Here is a 15,222-nt window from a genome sequence, read left to right as displayed (position 1 = left end):
CTCTGCAAGATGGAGGTTCCTAGGGTTGTATCTGGGCCTGGAGATATTGGCTAGTGTAATTTGGTTGCACAATCCAAGGAGCAGCTGCCATGCCAGAGGCTGTGCGTGAACAGCTCAGGTGTGGGGGTTCTCACAGCAGAGCAGAGTAAGGCTGGCTCTCAGAGTCAAGGATTGACTAGCAGATCACCGGTCTGGCTAACACCAGAGGGGAACATCACACCCTCTCCATCCCTACCTCCTCCCTCCCCTCCATCCCTGCCACCTTCATCCATGCCTCTTTCTCTCTCCCTCCATTGCCACCTCCCCCCATCGCTGGGAAGGAGGAACAAAGCATTTCACAGAATGATATCACTTTTAATCTGAAAAGGGAATTGCACGGGGAGAGGCTGGTATATACTGAAATGAGAACACAGGTGTTCAGAACAGCAGCATTATACAGTTATTCTCTTCAGCGCTAACGCTGATATTGCCATGTGCTGGTTATATGCAGAAAAGACATTCATTGTGTGATTGATACAAGAAAAGGTGTGAGCTCTAAGCAGAATCCTGAAGCTGGCCCGTTTACCATTTTAAACAAGGCAGAGTGTCCCATGGACCTCATTTTCCAGAGATTGAGATTCATAGCTGTTAAGGCCAGAAGGTGCCATTAGACCATTCTAGTCTGACCTTCTATAGAACATAGACCAGAGAAGTTCACCCAGTTTCCTCTGTACTGGTGTATGTAAAACTGTTTAGCGGTTTGTATTGTCACCACTTTCTTGATTCTCTTATGTTACAGTTTGTCAGCACCATATTGACCAGAATAGTTGGACGCTCTATTCCAGAATAAAAGTGATTTCATTCCAGAATAAGTTACTCCATTTTGAAAGCACATTCTGGAGTAAAGTGACTTTTATTCTGGAATAGAATGTCCAGATGAGGAGCTATTCTGAAATAATTATTCTGGTCAGTTTTCTTATGTAAACAAGCCTTTTCCTAAGGAATAAATGTCCAGGGTATTTTGAAGTGACATTTTGCAATAAGCCTTTTTGTTGACATTCCACAACTAAAGGAACATTTATTCTTTAATTTTTGACTTAAAATGTTGTTTTGTTTCGGATACTGAAAAAGTTCAGTTTTTTCCTTTGGGTTTGGGGATGTTTTGGAAGTTCCTCATTCAGTGACTTTCTCCTCTTTGTTTTTTTCAATGGAGGAAGCAAAAAAAGTTGTTGAAATCCCCCCCCCCCGCTCCCTTTTTTAAACTTCTTCCAACTTGGAAGAGTTAAAAAAGTGAAAAGCTCTTTCACACTTTTTAGCTTTTTTGAACTGAAAAGATATGAAAAAAGTTTTTTTAAAAAGTCATTAAAAGTGCTACTTTCTCTAATTTGTAATTTCTTTTATAACTGAAAAAAAGTGTGAACAAGTGTTTAATTGTATTTTTACTTTTCTCAACTTGTTCCCCATTTTTCTTCACTGGAAAAAGTGAAAAAAGGGAGTGGAGGGTAACTACCCCATTTTCTCCAGTTTTCAAAAGCTGAAATGAAAGTTTAAATTGAAATACATTGAAATTTTTAATTTCAAATCTACATTTTGAAATGCAACAATAAATCTCTGTTGTTTTGTTTCAAAGTGGCATTTCAAAACTAAAGCAAAAAAAACCACACTAATTTTGTTTTGAAATGCCCCACAGAAAACCAACATTTTCTAATGGGAAAATTTCAAAACACAATTTTTCCTGTGGAAAGATCCATGGGACAAATTCTGGTGTTCTGATCCGGTCTATATAATACTTTTCTGCTGTCATTGCCTAACAGCTGACCCTAAGCGGCACTGAATATCTGCAGTGCCCAGTGCAGTCAACTAGAACTGTGAGTACTGAGTAGTAAAACTGGGTAGAAAACAGTTCCCATCTGGATAAAATTTTTGAGATTTTTCTTGGCCCAAATTGGGATGAAATGTCAAAATCTCAAAAAAATTTGCAAACTGAAAAATCTGAAATTTTTTTTAGTTTCGATCGATCAAAACATTTAATTTTGATTTTTATCTTTTTAAATTAACTTTCCCCCCCTATCATTAGCATAGATTTCTAAACAAAAACTAGTTTTGCATTGAAAAAAATTATTTTTTTTGTTTCAAAAATAAAATTCTAACTCTTTTGTCCCAAAATTTTTCAAAACAAGAAGTTCCTCAAAACCACCCTTTTCCCACAAACCGTTTTGGTTTCAGTGAATTGGCATTTCCACACACACAAAAAAAAATTTTTTTTGCTGAAAAATTCTTGACCAGCTCTAGTCAGTACCACTCAGAATCCAGACTGGTAAGGTTCTAACCTCTAGCGACCACTTCTCAAATTCGAGAGGTAAGCTTGGTTTCGAATGGACAGATAGGGATGTAGATAGACATAACATTCTGTGGGAACATTTGTTATAATAATACTGTAAGCTCAGGTTAATATAGCAAAAAATAAAAAAAATCATCTTTAGCATTTGCATGGTACCCAGTAGAATGAACCTGGCAATACACACAAGAGGTGGATTCTTGCTGGAGGTATGAAGGGAACCTGATACATTTATATAGCCCTAGAGGTGTGACTTTCCCACTGTGGCCTACTGAATCCTTCCTGGCAGGTTACAAAATGAGACATTTTAAGATCCAAGCAATGGGAGAGGTGAGGTACTGGAAGACAACTGGGATACTGGAAGTGAAGGGGGATCAGTGAGAAGATCTTTCTTTTATGACATGATCCTCAGAATGAAAGAGCTGCCATAAAGCCAAAGAAGATTGGAAAGAAGTTAGGGGGTGAGTGAATGTGATTCTAAACAGCAGTAACCCTGGCAGTCCTAAGAACTTTATTCTATAAGTCCTGAAGACTGCTAAGGGTTTGACTTCCCCTCAGAAATATGTAGTTTGAGAGTATCAGCAGTGGCTGAAGAAATCATTCTAAGGACTTGGAAATCAGCAAAGAACACAAGTGCTAAGGGCTGGTCCATAAAACATGTGGTCTGGATGGATAATACAACATGAAGGGAGAACAAGTGAGGATTTTCAGGAGACAAAAGGGCCAAGTTCTTGGTGGAAGCCGAAGACATCAGGAGCTACATGAGGGCTGAATGTGGCATTTACATGGAGATCATGGCATCACTGCTCTGTTTGGGGACAATCAGGGTGTCATGTCTTTAGTGGTTTGGTTTTTTTATATCACGCGCTGCCCTGTATGTTCCATCACATAATAGATGTGTTTATATCTGTTATATATCTGTATATATACAAAATCTGTTACCTTCTATCTATAGCCCCTGGCTTACTGCACTCCTTTACTGCAACACAAATAAAAAAAATTAAACAGACCCCCACTCTCTGTCTTGGTGCAATTAAGTTGTGTGAGGGAACCAGGGGGCAAAGACCAAGAAAAAGGTCATCTTCTACTCCATAATCCTGTTGACTCCCACTGCTTTCCCCATCCATCTTGTTTGCCTGTGCAGACCGGAGGGTTTGTGGAACTGGGGGAGAGGCGTGAGCAGGATGGAAGGAGTGGCTTTGGAGTTTGCTGTCTTTTGCTCTGGTTGCAGAGAATTCTAGGGATCATAGGAGGATTTGAGGGGAGAGGGGGCCCTGGGTTCAGTCTCATTCCATCTCCTCTCCCATTACTGACTGGCGAGTTTGAGGGGCCAGGGAAGGTGTGTGGGGGTCAGTTTATTTTCACCATCCCCATACAGGCTGGAGCGTTTGGGAGTCAGGGGAGGGCTTTGAGGTGCAAAAAATCAGAGTTAACTCCTGCCTGCTAGTGTCAGGAGGGAGGGGGGAAGTTCAGGGGTCAGAGTCCATGAGGGGATTCTGTGAGTAGGGTCCTGAGAGAGGTCATGGGCTGCAGTAGGTTACAGACAGGAGAGTTTCTGGGGAAAGTCAGGGGATAGTTTGAGCGTTAAAGCTGCTCTCATCTCTCAGTTGGGGGGCTCAGGAATAGTGGTGTCTGGCTCAGCATTCGCCCCTATCCCCTAGACACAGAAGGGGGGGTAGGTGGGCTGCAGGAGATGTTGGGGCTCAGAGTTTGCTCCCTCTGCCATCCTGCCTGGGAAAGTGAAGATGTGGCCAAGGGTCCATGTTGCTGTGGCTCCAGTGTGGGAAATCTCTGTCATGTTCTCAGTGCACCTGGGGGTGGGAGGAGCAGAGCTGGCCTCTGTTCCATCACAGCACCTGGGGAATAATCAGAGAACAGAATTTACCTTTCCATCTCATCAGGATCACACTGAAAACTGGCATTCGACCCCTCCCCTCCTCTGCCTTTTCTGACAGTGGTTCATCCAGGGCAGGATTAGAATCCATTGGTGGATCAACATAGAGGTAAAGCGCTGGACTGGTCCAACATGGGCAATGAATTCCCCTTTCCCCAAGGAACGGGGTCAAGGGGATCTGACCTTGCTCCAATTGAAATCTCTGGACAAACCCTCACTGACGTCCATGAGGGCTCAGCTGGTGGCTCCATTGTCAGAGCAATGAGGCAGGAGGTCTCTCCAGGGCTAAGGCAATGGGAGTCTTGCTGCTGATGTCAATGGGCTATGGATCAGGCCGAGGTGAGGAGCACGGTTTGCGCGCAATTGCTCCAGGGTTGTGCGGCAGGGAGTGTGTCTGTGCTCCAGCCTCACCATCCGTGTGTAGTCCTGCTGTTTCATGGCCTTGTGTCCGAACACCAGGGCGGCGATGGCCGTGCACAGCTCCAGCAGGCACAGCAGGATGAACACTGAGTTAATCCCGTGACTCAGAATCTGTGGGGAAGAAAGCCCAGGTGAGGTCATCCAGCAATCCCACTGCATGGAGCCACCTCGCCCCAGGGGAGGCCTGTCCCCCAGCTGGGAAGTGTCATTACTACACAGCGAGCAGGTGAGGACTGCCCAAGCTCTCCTCTCTGCACATGCCCTGATAGGGGGCAGGGCATGGCAAGGGGGCCCAGCCATCCAGTGGACAGACATACTATGTGTTGGGTCCTGCGTGGCACTAGCTAGGACTCAAATTGGCTGCATTAGGCAGTGACTCTCCCAGTACAGCCAAAGGGAATCCCTTCTCCTCCCAGGGCTGAGCTGGGCAGAGCCTATCTTGTTTCAGAGTCTAGCTCCCTGTCCCTCCTTCATCTCTGGCTCTTCTCCTGCCCCTTGTTCTCACTTGGGGCAGTGAAGCTCACCAGAGACACTCATAGCTTTGCAGGGCCCTGGGCCAGGTCACACCCATGGTGTCCCAGGTAGATTTCAGTGATCCACCTAGCATTTTTGAGGGAAGGGGGTTTGGCAACAGGATGGAGGGCAGGAAGGGGGAAGCGGGGAGCATTGTGTTGGATCGGGGCAGGCCAAGGGGGCTGCAGCTTATCATGGCACAATATGGGCCCCGTAAAGGCCACGCATTAAAAGCATAGTCTCTGTACTGTTCCTCTCACTACGACCATTGTGATGGCTGCCATCTTGGCTGGCGCACCAGGGAGCCTCTGGAGTGTGGTGTATTGGAAACGGTGTTAAAATTACAAGCAGTCACTTTATATTGTAGGGGATCAGCCACCATCTTGGCTAGCCCCTTGGGGAACTGAACCGGGGACCCCTAGACCTAAATTATTGAGTCTTTACAGGTTGAGCTAAAGAGCCAGTAGCTGCTGTGCACCAGGTGCTATGGGGACCCATAACACCCACACACTGACTCTACACCCACTCCTGAGCTTCCTCCCATAAGGCTGTACAGCTCCTGGGTGATCCAGTCCCCATTCCGGGCTACATACTGATGGTATCATTATACTGGCCGGCCAAAGAAAGACTGGTCTCTTTAAATCTCAGGGTGCTGATTTGTAGCAGATCTCAGTGTGGGCCCCACCTAGCTCTGGGGCAATGCTGCTGTTGTAGAGGCACCCCATAAAAGAACCTCACCCTACTTATTGCCAGTCTCAAGCAAGCAAAAATCATGAGTCAGGCCTCAAAGGGTTGCAAGTTTGGTGTAAAAATCATGAGATTAAAACAGAAATAAAAACAAACATGGGGTTCATTTTATTTGCCTTTTGGTTCCCCACAGCCAGGAGGCTGGAGGAACCTTACTTTTTTTTGGTTTTAAACAGCAGCTGAGAGTCTCACCTAATCAGCCTAATCCAGGAGCTGGGACTTTAAGAAAAACACCAAATATTGTGCAACTCAAATAGACTTGCAAGAGTTGGCAGCACCGCTTGCATCTGAGCCTCTCAAAGGGCTTCACAAACATTCTGATGGCCAACCCACCCGAGGAAGGCACTATTAGCCCCATTTCCTAGATGGGGAAACTGAGGCACAGAGTGGGGTTGCAGAGCAAGTCAGTGACAGAGCTGAGGTCTCCTGACCCACCCTGGTCTAGTGAATAACTACTACAGCTTCCCACCGCTCTTGTTTGATTGAAACCCCCCCCCCAACCAGGTGAACAGATGGATTCGTTGCCCCTTGCTGAGTTTCTATTCCCATGTTGCGGAGCCAGTGGGTCCTGAGAGGGATGATCCCAGGTCCCCTGAAGTGCTAGACCCAGTCAGACCCCTTCAAAGAGGCTGTGGATTGCTGCAGGAGCAGGCGGCGTGGAAGAGGTACCCACGTAGACAGATTGGGAGCAGTTCAGCAGGGTCATTTTGTTGCCCTCAAGTATGCTGCACCACGGGATGTCTTGGCCCATCTCCACGCTGTGAATGATCATGGCCGCCAGGGTAGCCAGGATGACCAGGCCGCTGATAATGTAGCAGACTTTCACCTGGATCAATCACAGCCAATTAGAGGAGAGCAGAGCACAACATCTGCAATCGTTACAGCACTCACCGAGATCAGTGTCCCAGTGCGATGGGAGCCCCATGGGCACAGCAAAAGGCATCTCTACCCCAAAGGTCTTACCGTCCAAACAGACTAGGCAGAAAGAACTGTTACAAGCCCCGTCTCCCGCCTCCCACTCTACAGGTGTAGAAATGGGGCACAGAGACATTCGGTGCCTTGCCTGAGGTCAAATCTCTGGCAGGACTGGGAAAAGAAGCCAGCTCTCTAGACCGCCCAGGCCAAAGCCTTAACTAAAAAGCCATCCTCATGGCACATTTATAATATGGGTGTAATCTCTAAGGGCCCATCAGCTGAGGCACCTGAGCCAACAGTCCATGGGATGAAACAGCTGTGGCTGAGTGGCCTACGTGGGGCAGCTCTGGGGTCTGGAATGGACTTCCCGTGCTGGTCATATGGAGTCTGAGCACGTTGCCTTGGAGGACACAGCGTATCTGGTCCAGCAGGGGGTGATGGGGCTGAATCATTATGCAGTTGTGGTATTAGAGTCCTAGGGCCCCATTTTGTGATGCTCAGAGCCCCATCAACTCCCAGCAAAGTCCATGGGCCTAAATCTTCATTCAGGCGGATGCAGGAATGGAGAGGGTTGGGCAAATGTGGTTAAAGCCACCCTCACACATCCCAGCCCCTAGTGTAAGGGTCCATCTACACAGCAGCTGGGAGGTGTGACTCCCAGCTCAGGTAGACATGCACATGCAAGCTCTGCTCAAGCTAACACCTAAAACTAGCGGTGCTGGCCTCAACAGCACGAGCCAGGTAACCTGAGTATGTACTTAAGATCTTGGACAGGGTTGTACTCGGGGCCACCACCCATGCTGCCATGGCCACACTGCAGAGCTAGCGCATGTTCACATGCCTGAGCTGGGAATCCCACCTCCCAGTTGCAGTGTAGAAATGGACTGAGTTAAAGCAGGCTCAGGGCTTCTGAAATTTGCATCCAGGCTACGTAGGGCCTCCTAGGTGCCATCAGCCACTGTGGCTAGCTGGAGTGCAGCCACGCACCAGTCCCACTCCCATGAACGAAAATGCTTGGAGGATATTTACCAGCCAGATGCTTTCTCTTCTCTCAGTCTCCACCAGCACGGATCCCGAGGACACAAGCTGCCCAGGGAACAGCAAATGGGGAAGAGTTATCGGCAGGTTCCCATCCCACTCAAAATCACGCACACGTTGGAACTGGGTGGAATGAACCCCACAGGATTATGGGCCATGAAAGCCCTGCCCCAGAAGATGACACGAGATTGTCACTAGGATCGAGGTGTAAAGAGACCCAAATTCAGGTTTCGGGAGATTAATGGTGGGATTGAGGTCTCACAGGCTCTCAAGTCCCATCTCATGGGACTCCCTCTCCTTTTATCCCACTGCAAAGCAGCCCAGAGGAGCTGGGATTTTCCCAAATTCTCAGAAGCCAAAGGCTCATTGTCCGGAGCCACAGTGCAATCTGCTGGGCGTTTCCGTATGGCAGGGTAGCTGTGAAGTTCTCCAGATAGGATTTGCTTTCCCTCCATGTCACCACCTGGATCCATTGCCTCCCTGACAGTTGGACAGAAGCCTAAAGCCTGTATGCCCTACTCTACTTGCGCTATATTGATGACATCTTCATAATCTGGACCCATGGAAAAGAAGCCCTTGAGGAATTCCACCATGATTTCAACAATTTCCATCCCACCATCAACCTCAGCTTGGTCCAGTCCACACAAGAGATCCACTTCCTGGACAGTACAGTGCTAATAAACGATGGTCACATAAACACTACCCTATACCGGAAACCTACTGACCGCTATTCCTACGTACATGCCTCCAGCTTTCACCCTGACTACACCACACAATCCATTGCCTACAGCCAAGCTCTGCGATACAACCGCATTTGCTCCAACCCCTCAGACAGAGACAAACACCTACAAGATCTCTGTCAAGCATTCTTACAACTACAATACCCACCTGCGGAAGTGAAGAAACAGATTGATAGAGCCAGAAGAGTTCCCAGAAGTCACCTACTACAGGACAGGCCTAACAAAGAAAATAACAGAATGCCACTAGCCGTCACCTTCAGCCCCCAACTAAAATCCCTCCAACACATTATTAAGGATCTACAACCTATCTTGAAGGATGACCCAACACTCTCACAAATCTTGGGAGACAGGCCAGTCCTTGTCTACAGACAGCCCCCCAACCTGAAGCAAATACTCACCAGCAACCACATACCACACAACAGAACCTCTAACCCAGGAACCTATCCTTGCAACAAAGCCCGTTGCCAACTGTGTCCACATATCTATTCAGGGGACACCATCACAGGGCCTAATCACATCAGCCACACGATCAGAGGCTGGTTCACCTGCACATCCACCAATGTGATATATGCCATCATGTGCCAGCAATGCCCCTCTGCCATGTACATTGGTCAAACTGGACAGTCTCTACGCAAAAGAATAAATGGACACAAATCAGATGTCAAGAATTATAACATTCATAAACCAGTCGGAGAACACTTCAATCTCTCTGGTCACGCGATTACAGACATGAAAGTTGTGATATTACAACAAAAAAACTTCAAATCCAGACTCCAGCGAGAGACTGTTGAATTGGAATTCATTTGCAAATTGGATACAATTAACTTAGGCTTGAATAGAGACTGGGAGTGGCTAAGCCATTATGCAAGGTAATCTATTTCCCCTTGTTTTTTCCTACTCCCTCTCCCCCCCAGACGTTCTTGTTAAACCCTGGATTTGTGCTGGAAATGGCCCACCTTGATTATCATACACATTGTAAGGAGAGTGATCACTTTAGATAAGCTATTACCAGCAGGAGAGTGGGGTGGGGGGAGGTATTTTTTCATGCTTTGTGTTTATAAAAAGATCTTCTACTCTTTCCACAGTATGCATCCGATGAAGTGAGCTGTAGCTCACGAAAGCTTATGCTCAAATAAATTGGTTAGTCTCTAAGGTGCCACAAGTACTCCTTTTCTTTATGCACAGGTAGCTGACCCTGAGCTTGGGACTCAGAGAGAGAATTGCATGAGCCTCTTGATCTAAGAATAAGGGCCAATTTAGTCCCCTGCTGATGGCTGCATCAGTTTCAGTAGTGTCTTATGGGGCGCAGCCACCGGCGGGAGGCAAATATCCACCATCTCCCAGACTGGGGTGTACACACAGTGGAGCCTGATTGAATGTAGGGGTGAATTTCCATCATATCCGAGAGTTCTTCCCTGCCAGAGCTGGGGCCTCTCCGTCGGAGCGGTGATTGTGGGGTGAAAACTAACAGACTGAACCCCACCCTCACACCAGCCTGAGGAGTGTGGGGGTGGGGGGATGGATCTGATCTGGGGCAGGATTGGGGCAGAGCAATGTCATAGGGGTAGGGTTGCCAGTCTGCCCCAGCATTCAGGGAAATGCCCCACATTTCCATGAGCCTCATTTGCAGGCCTGCATCCCAAAATGTGTGTGAGCGCTGATGATGGCATGCTGGCCCAGGGTCCTGCACATCTGCATGCCGTGACCCTGCACCATGGTGGGGCCTGATGGAGCTGCCACAGGTTGAGCAAACGGACCCATCCTAGGGGGAGTGAGTCCACCCTGAAAGCATTTGCAGGGTTACCACCACCTTCTCCGCCCCTCCCAAGGGCTCAGTGCATAGCACACTCCCTGTTATTCTGAAAGCCTGCCTGGCTATGCTCACTGCCTTCTGTGCCAGAGTTCAGGGCATATCCCAGAGCAAATTTGTTGAGACACCCCCCTGCCGCCCCGAAACTGGATCAAAGGGCTGAGCTTCTCACTCCCGGAGCTGGCTGTGCCTACCAGGAAGCCGATCCAAAAGTAGACTCCGCTGGCCACAGTGAGGGCTGGGGCTGGGAATTCAGTTACCATCAAGGCAATCCCAAAGGAGATCTGCGTGAAACCAGATACGATCTGTATGGCCTAGAGGGGAAGAGGAGATGGAGCTTGGTGTTACTTATACACAATATGTGCAGCAGCATTACCATGATCTATGGCATCACTGTTATCACCATAGCCATCACCACTGACATCATTACCTCCATCACCCCGCCATCACCCCATTACCCTGCTAACATCATCACCCCACCATCATCATCACTGCCAATCTCATCACCCCGCCAACCCCATCACCGCCATCACCCTTATCAACCTCATCATCCCCACCATCATCACTGCCATCAGCCCCACCAACCCCCTCACCCTGCGAACCCCATCACCCCGTCAACCCCATCACCGCCATCACCCCCACTAACCTCCTCACCCCATTACCCTGCCAACATCATCACTGCCATCAGCCCCACCAACCTCATCACCCTCACCATTAACCCCACTAATCCCATCACTAATTCCATCAATATCATCACCCCATCACACTGCCAACATCATCAACCCCATCATCCGGCTAACATCATCACCACCATCACCTCTGACAACCCCATCACCCTGCAATTATCATCATCACTCCCACCACCCCCACCAACATTATCACCATCACCCCATCACCCTGCCAACATCATCACTGCCATTACCCCCACCATCAATGCTAACCATCGTCTTTACCATCCCCACTACCGTTATGAACAGCAGCTGCATCCTCACTGCTGCCATTGTCATTATTTTCTGTTTTCTCTCCCCCCACCCCACCCGGGGAACAAATTGCGACTCCTCTCACATCGCCTCTTGAGATCTCCGTTCCTGGAGGAGCTCGTCTCCTGATGACCCACAGTGTCTGAGACACACATGCTCAGCGGCAGCCCTTAGGTTAGCCCCAGGACCTAAACTTATCAGCAGAATGAGAGCAGATGGGGGAAATCAGCTGGGTTGAGGCACCAAAATCCTCCCATGGAGATAATCCTCTCTGACTTACATTGTCTGGCTGGCCAGCATTTTTCTGGGCATACGGGGAGATGTTTATGCCTTTGAATGCCAGGAAGCTGTTAAGCTAGGAAACCCTGCAGCTATAGCACTCCGTGGTGTGCTCTTGCCAGCTCTCGCCAGCTAAACGGGGCTCAGGCTGTGTTAATAGCACTGTGGGAGGCTGGTGATGCAATAGGGGGGTTCTTCACTTGGGGTTAGGTCCAGACCTGCTCCCTAGGGTAAGTGGGGCACTTGCCTGTTGGAGCAGAGATAAAACTGAGGTCACACATGGTCTTTTAAGATGCCAAAGGGGGAGGTTAGATGTGGCATCCTGGCTCATGGAATTACTCACTGCCTTCCTCAAATTTCCCTCCCGCTGTTTCACTTGCATATGGCTGCTGCACAGTTGCTGTGTGTCACCCCAGAGGTGGCTGCATTTCAGTGGCTGGAGCTGCAGCGTGGAATCTTTAGGGATGCAAGGGGCTACGTGACCGTCCAGTGGGGGGTGACGCTTACAGTTCAGCTGGTGCTAGCTGAGCCCCTTGTTGGGCCATCTCAGCAGCCAGGCAAGGGCTGAATGTGCAGGGCGCGGGTTCCAATTCTAAGCCACCCCCCCCCCACACCCAGTGAAGAGTTAATTCTTGCTCCTCTAGGCCTCACCCACAGCATCCTTGCAAGTGAAGGGAAGGAGAGTCCATTAGTTTCCTAGTGACCCAAGGGGAAGAGCCCCACTGCCCCTCACTAAGTGCACTGTGCGGGGGTGGGTCACTCTCAGTTCCCCTTCGTTCATCCAGCAGAGATGTCAGACCCTCACCCCCAGTGCCTTGGGCTGTGCCTTCCTGAAGCCTTTGACCTGGGAGGAGCTGGGCTGTGGAGCCGTTGAGTCCAGCTGTGCAGCCCGGGGGTCAGTCTGCGGGATGACCTCTGTGATGACCTTCATCCCCCCGGATTCTGTCACTGTTGCTGCCATTTCGGTGCCAGCTGTGGAGAGAATGGGGAAGTTGGGGTCAATAGCAGGACAAGGCCGGGGCAGAGGAATGGCAGCTCCCCACTGCGGGAGTTAGGCAGAGGAGAATCCTCCACTTCCTGCCAATGGAATGGGACAGCCGACTCCTTCCTAGCTGGGGAATCCCTTCAGACAAATAGCCTATAGAGGAGGGGGGAGCTTGCTATGGGCATCCCAGGGTCTGCTCGCTAAGGGGTTCCCATGGAAGAGATCCCAGGGACCTGCTGGCTAAGGGGCTCCTAGAGGAGAGACCCCAGGGCCTGCTCGCTAAGGGGATCCCAGAGGAGAGACCCCAGGGGCCTGCTTGCTAGGGGAATCCCAGAGAGAGACCCCAGGGGCTTGCTCACTAAGGGGATCCCAGAGGAAAGACCCCAGGGGCCTGCTCGCTAAGGGAATCCTGGAGGAGAGGTCTCAGGAGCCTGCTCATGAGGGGGATCCCAGGGGAGATAATCCCTGGGGCCTGTTCACCAAGGGGATCCCAGGGGAGAGATCCCAGGGGCCTGTTTGCTAAGCGAACCCCACGGGAGAGATCCCAGGGGCCTGTTGGCCAAGGGGATCCCAGGGGAGAGATCCCAGGGGTGAGCTAACTAGGGGGATCCCAGGGGAGATCCTAGGGGTCTGCTTGCTATGGGATCCCCAGGGAGAAGTCCCATGGATATTCGATGTACAATGATCCCAGTGGTTTACCCCTTAGGGTTTCCAGAAGAAGCTAGGGGAGGGGCAAATCACAGGCTCCACTGAAAGGCAGTGCAGGGGCCATTGAGGCCAGTCCTGTGGCTGCATTCTGTGGGGACAGATCCTGGCCCCTGTTACGTCCCAGGCACCTGGAAGTGATGAGGCTGTAGGCTTCAGGGAGTGGGAAAGGAGTCATGGGGCAAATAGCCCCGCACCAGGTAGACTGCTGTGAAGACTGGTGGACTAGCAATACAAGTAGGTCCCTAGGATCCAGGGCGGGCTTGGACAGCTCACATCTTGACTGCAATTTTGTTCCACGCTAGCTCGATGAAAGCTAGTGTGGGTATGCCACAGCGCTGCAGTCAGACCTCTGACAGCAGCATGGACACACTCAAAGATTGCTCCATGCCAAGCATGCGGATTACTTCCTGACATTCCCCCTGCCCTGGCAAAGGGAGAAGAAATTCCAGGGGATGAGGCTAAGGGAGTGGGTGGGGGTTAGAGAGAGGAGGCCAAAGCAGGGAAGGAGGACACCCTCCATTTGCTGGGAGAAAGCAGGGCCTGGGGAACAACAGAACCAAACAGAGATGGGGGGAGGGGGGAGAGCGTGAGAAATGAAACAACAGGAAGAGAGGTTTCAGAGTAGCAGCCGTGTTAGTCTGTATTCGCAAAAAGAAAAGGAGTACTTGTGGCACCTTAGAGACTAACCAATTTATTTGAGCATGAGCTTTCGTGAGCTACAGCTCACTTCATCGGATGTAGCTCATGAAAGCTTATGCTCAAATAAATTTGTTAGTCTCTAAGGTGCCACAAGTCCTCCTTTTCTTTTTACAGGAAGAGAGAGAGTGAGAGAGGGAAAAACAGAATTGGTGTGGAGGGGAAGATACAGTAGAAAAGCTATAGGGAGGGAAAAGGAAACAAAGGGAAGGACAAAAAGTGAGGAGGGGGGACAAAGTATTTAGGAGACCAGATCCCAGGGCGAGCTCCCTATGGGAGGTAGGGATAGAGTAAGAGGTGCAGAGGAGGAAGAGGAAAGATAAAAGGGAGGGGGAAGAGAGAAGCACACAGGGGAATAAGGAGGATGGAGGAAGAAATGAAATGATGGACTCAGAAAAAAACAGAGAGAAGGAAATTGGCAGAGACACATTTTGACTCCAGTTGTTCAGAACTCTTGATGGATTCAAAACTACCACAATGCAAGTGCCAATCTAACGATTGCCCCCCAGTTCCTTGGGGATCTCCCACTCCCCTCCCCCTACCCCCCAACCTAACAATCACCTCCAGTTCCTCAGGGATCTCCCACTCCCCACAGCCCCCTGCCAACTTAATAATTGCCCCCCCAGTTCCTTGGGCATCTCCCACTCCCCCCCCATCAATCTAACAATCTCCCCCCAGCCCCTTGGGATCTCCCACTCCCCACAGCCCCCCCCAATCTAATAATCATCCCCCAGTTCTTTGGGGATCTCCCACTCTCCCCCATCAATCTAACAATCTCCCCCCAGCCCCTTGGGGATCTCCCACTCCCCACAGCCCCCCATCCCCAGGGTCTCCCTGCCTCAGTGAGTGTCTGTCAGGGGGAATGCAGGGGGCTGACCCACTGCCTTCACTTACTCTGCCTAGCTGTTTGGCTGGTGGGACGCCGTGTGTTGTGTTGTGCAAGCCTCGGGTTCTCTCTGCCTTGGCAGCTTTCCCCAGATTGTTGGCCAGAGTCCAAGGGTGGGCGGGAATGCAGGGAGCCTGTCAGAGGAACTCATTGCCATTCTGGCAGCTCTGCACTGACAGGAAGTTTGTTTGTGGACGTATGGGAGGGTTCCTGTTTCCCAAGTCTCCCATTCTGGCCTGTTTCCCAGAGCTGGGGAGGAAAGGGGGCGGCGAGAGGGAGGATCTGTCCACCTCT

At 50.0% G+C, this 15,222-nt stretch overlaps 1 protein-coding gene across 1 annotated transcript; it reads right to left on the bottom strand.

The window, feature by feature from the left end:
• Positions 1 to 333: 333 nt before the first annotated feature.
• Positions 334 to 15,037, bottom strand: LOC140912460 (membrane-spanning 4-domains subfamily A member 15-like). The gene is made up of 7 exons (XM_073346891.1): positions 14,937 to 15,037; positions 12,459 to 12,625; positions 10,589 to 10,708; positions 7,836 to 7,892; positions 6,565 to 6,717; positions 4,623 to 4,742; positions 334 to 4,173 (listed from the first exon to the last, which is right to left on the bottom strand). Exons 2-7 carry the CDS (start codon positions 12,612 to 12,614, stop codon positions 4,165 to 4,167), a joined length of 615 nt encoding a protein of 204 aa, XP_073202992.1. The 5' UTR covers positions 12,615 to 12,625; positions 14,937 to 15,037; the 3' UTR covers positions 334 to 4,164.
• Positions 15,038 to 15,222: the final 185 nt, after the last annotated feature.

Source organism: Lepidochelys kempii, chromosome 6, assembly GCF_965140265.1.
Source record: "Lepidochelys kempii isolate rLepKem1 chromosome 6, rLepKem1.hap2, whole genome shotgun sequence".
NCBI classification, from domain to species: Eukaryota; Metazoa; Chordata; order Testudines; family Cheloniidae; genus Lepidochelys; species Lepidochelys kempii.
This window is presented reverse-complemented; position numbering and strand designations above follow the sequence as displayed.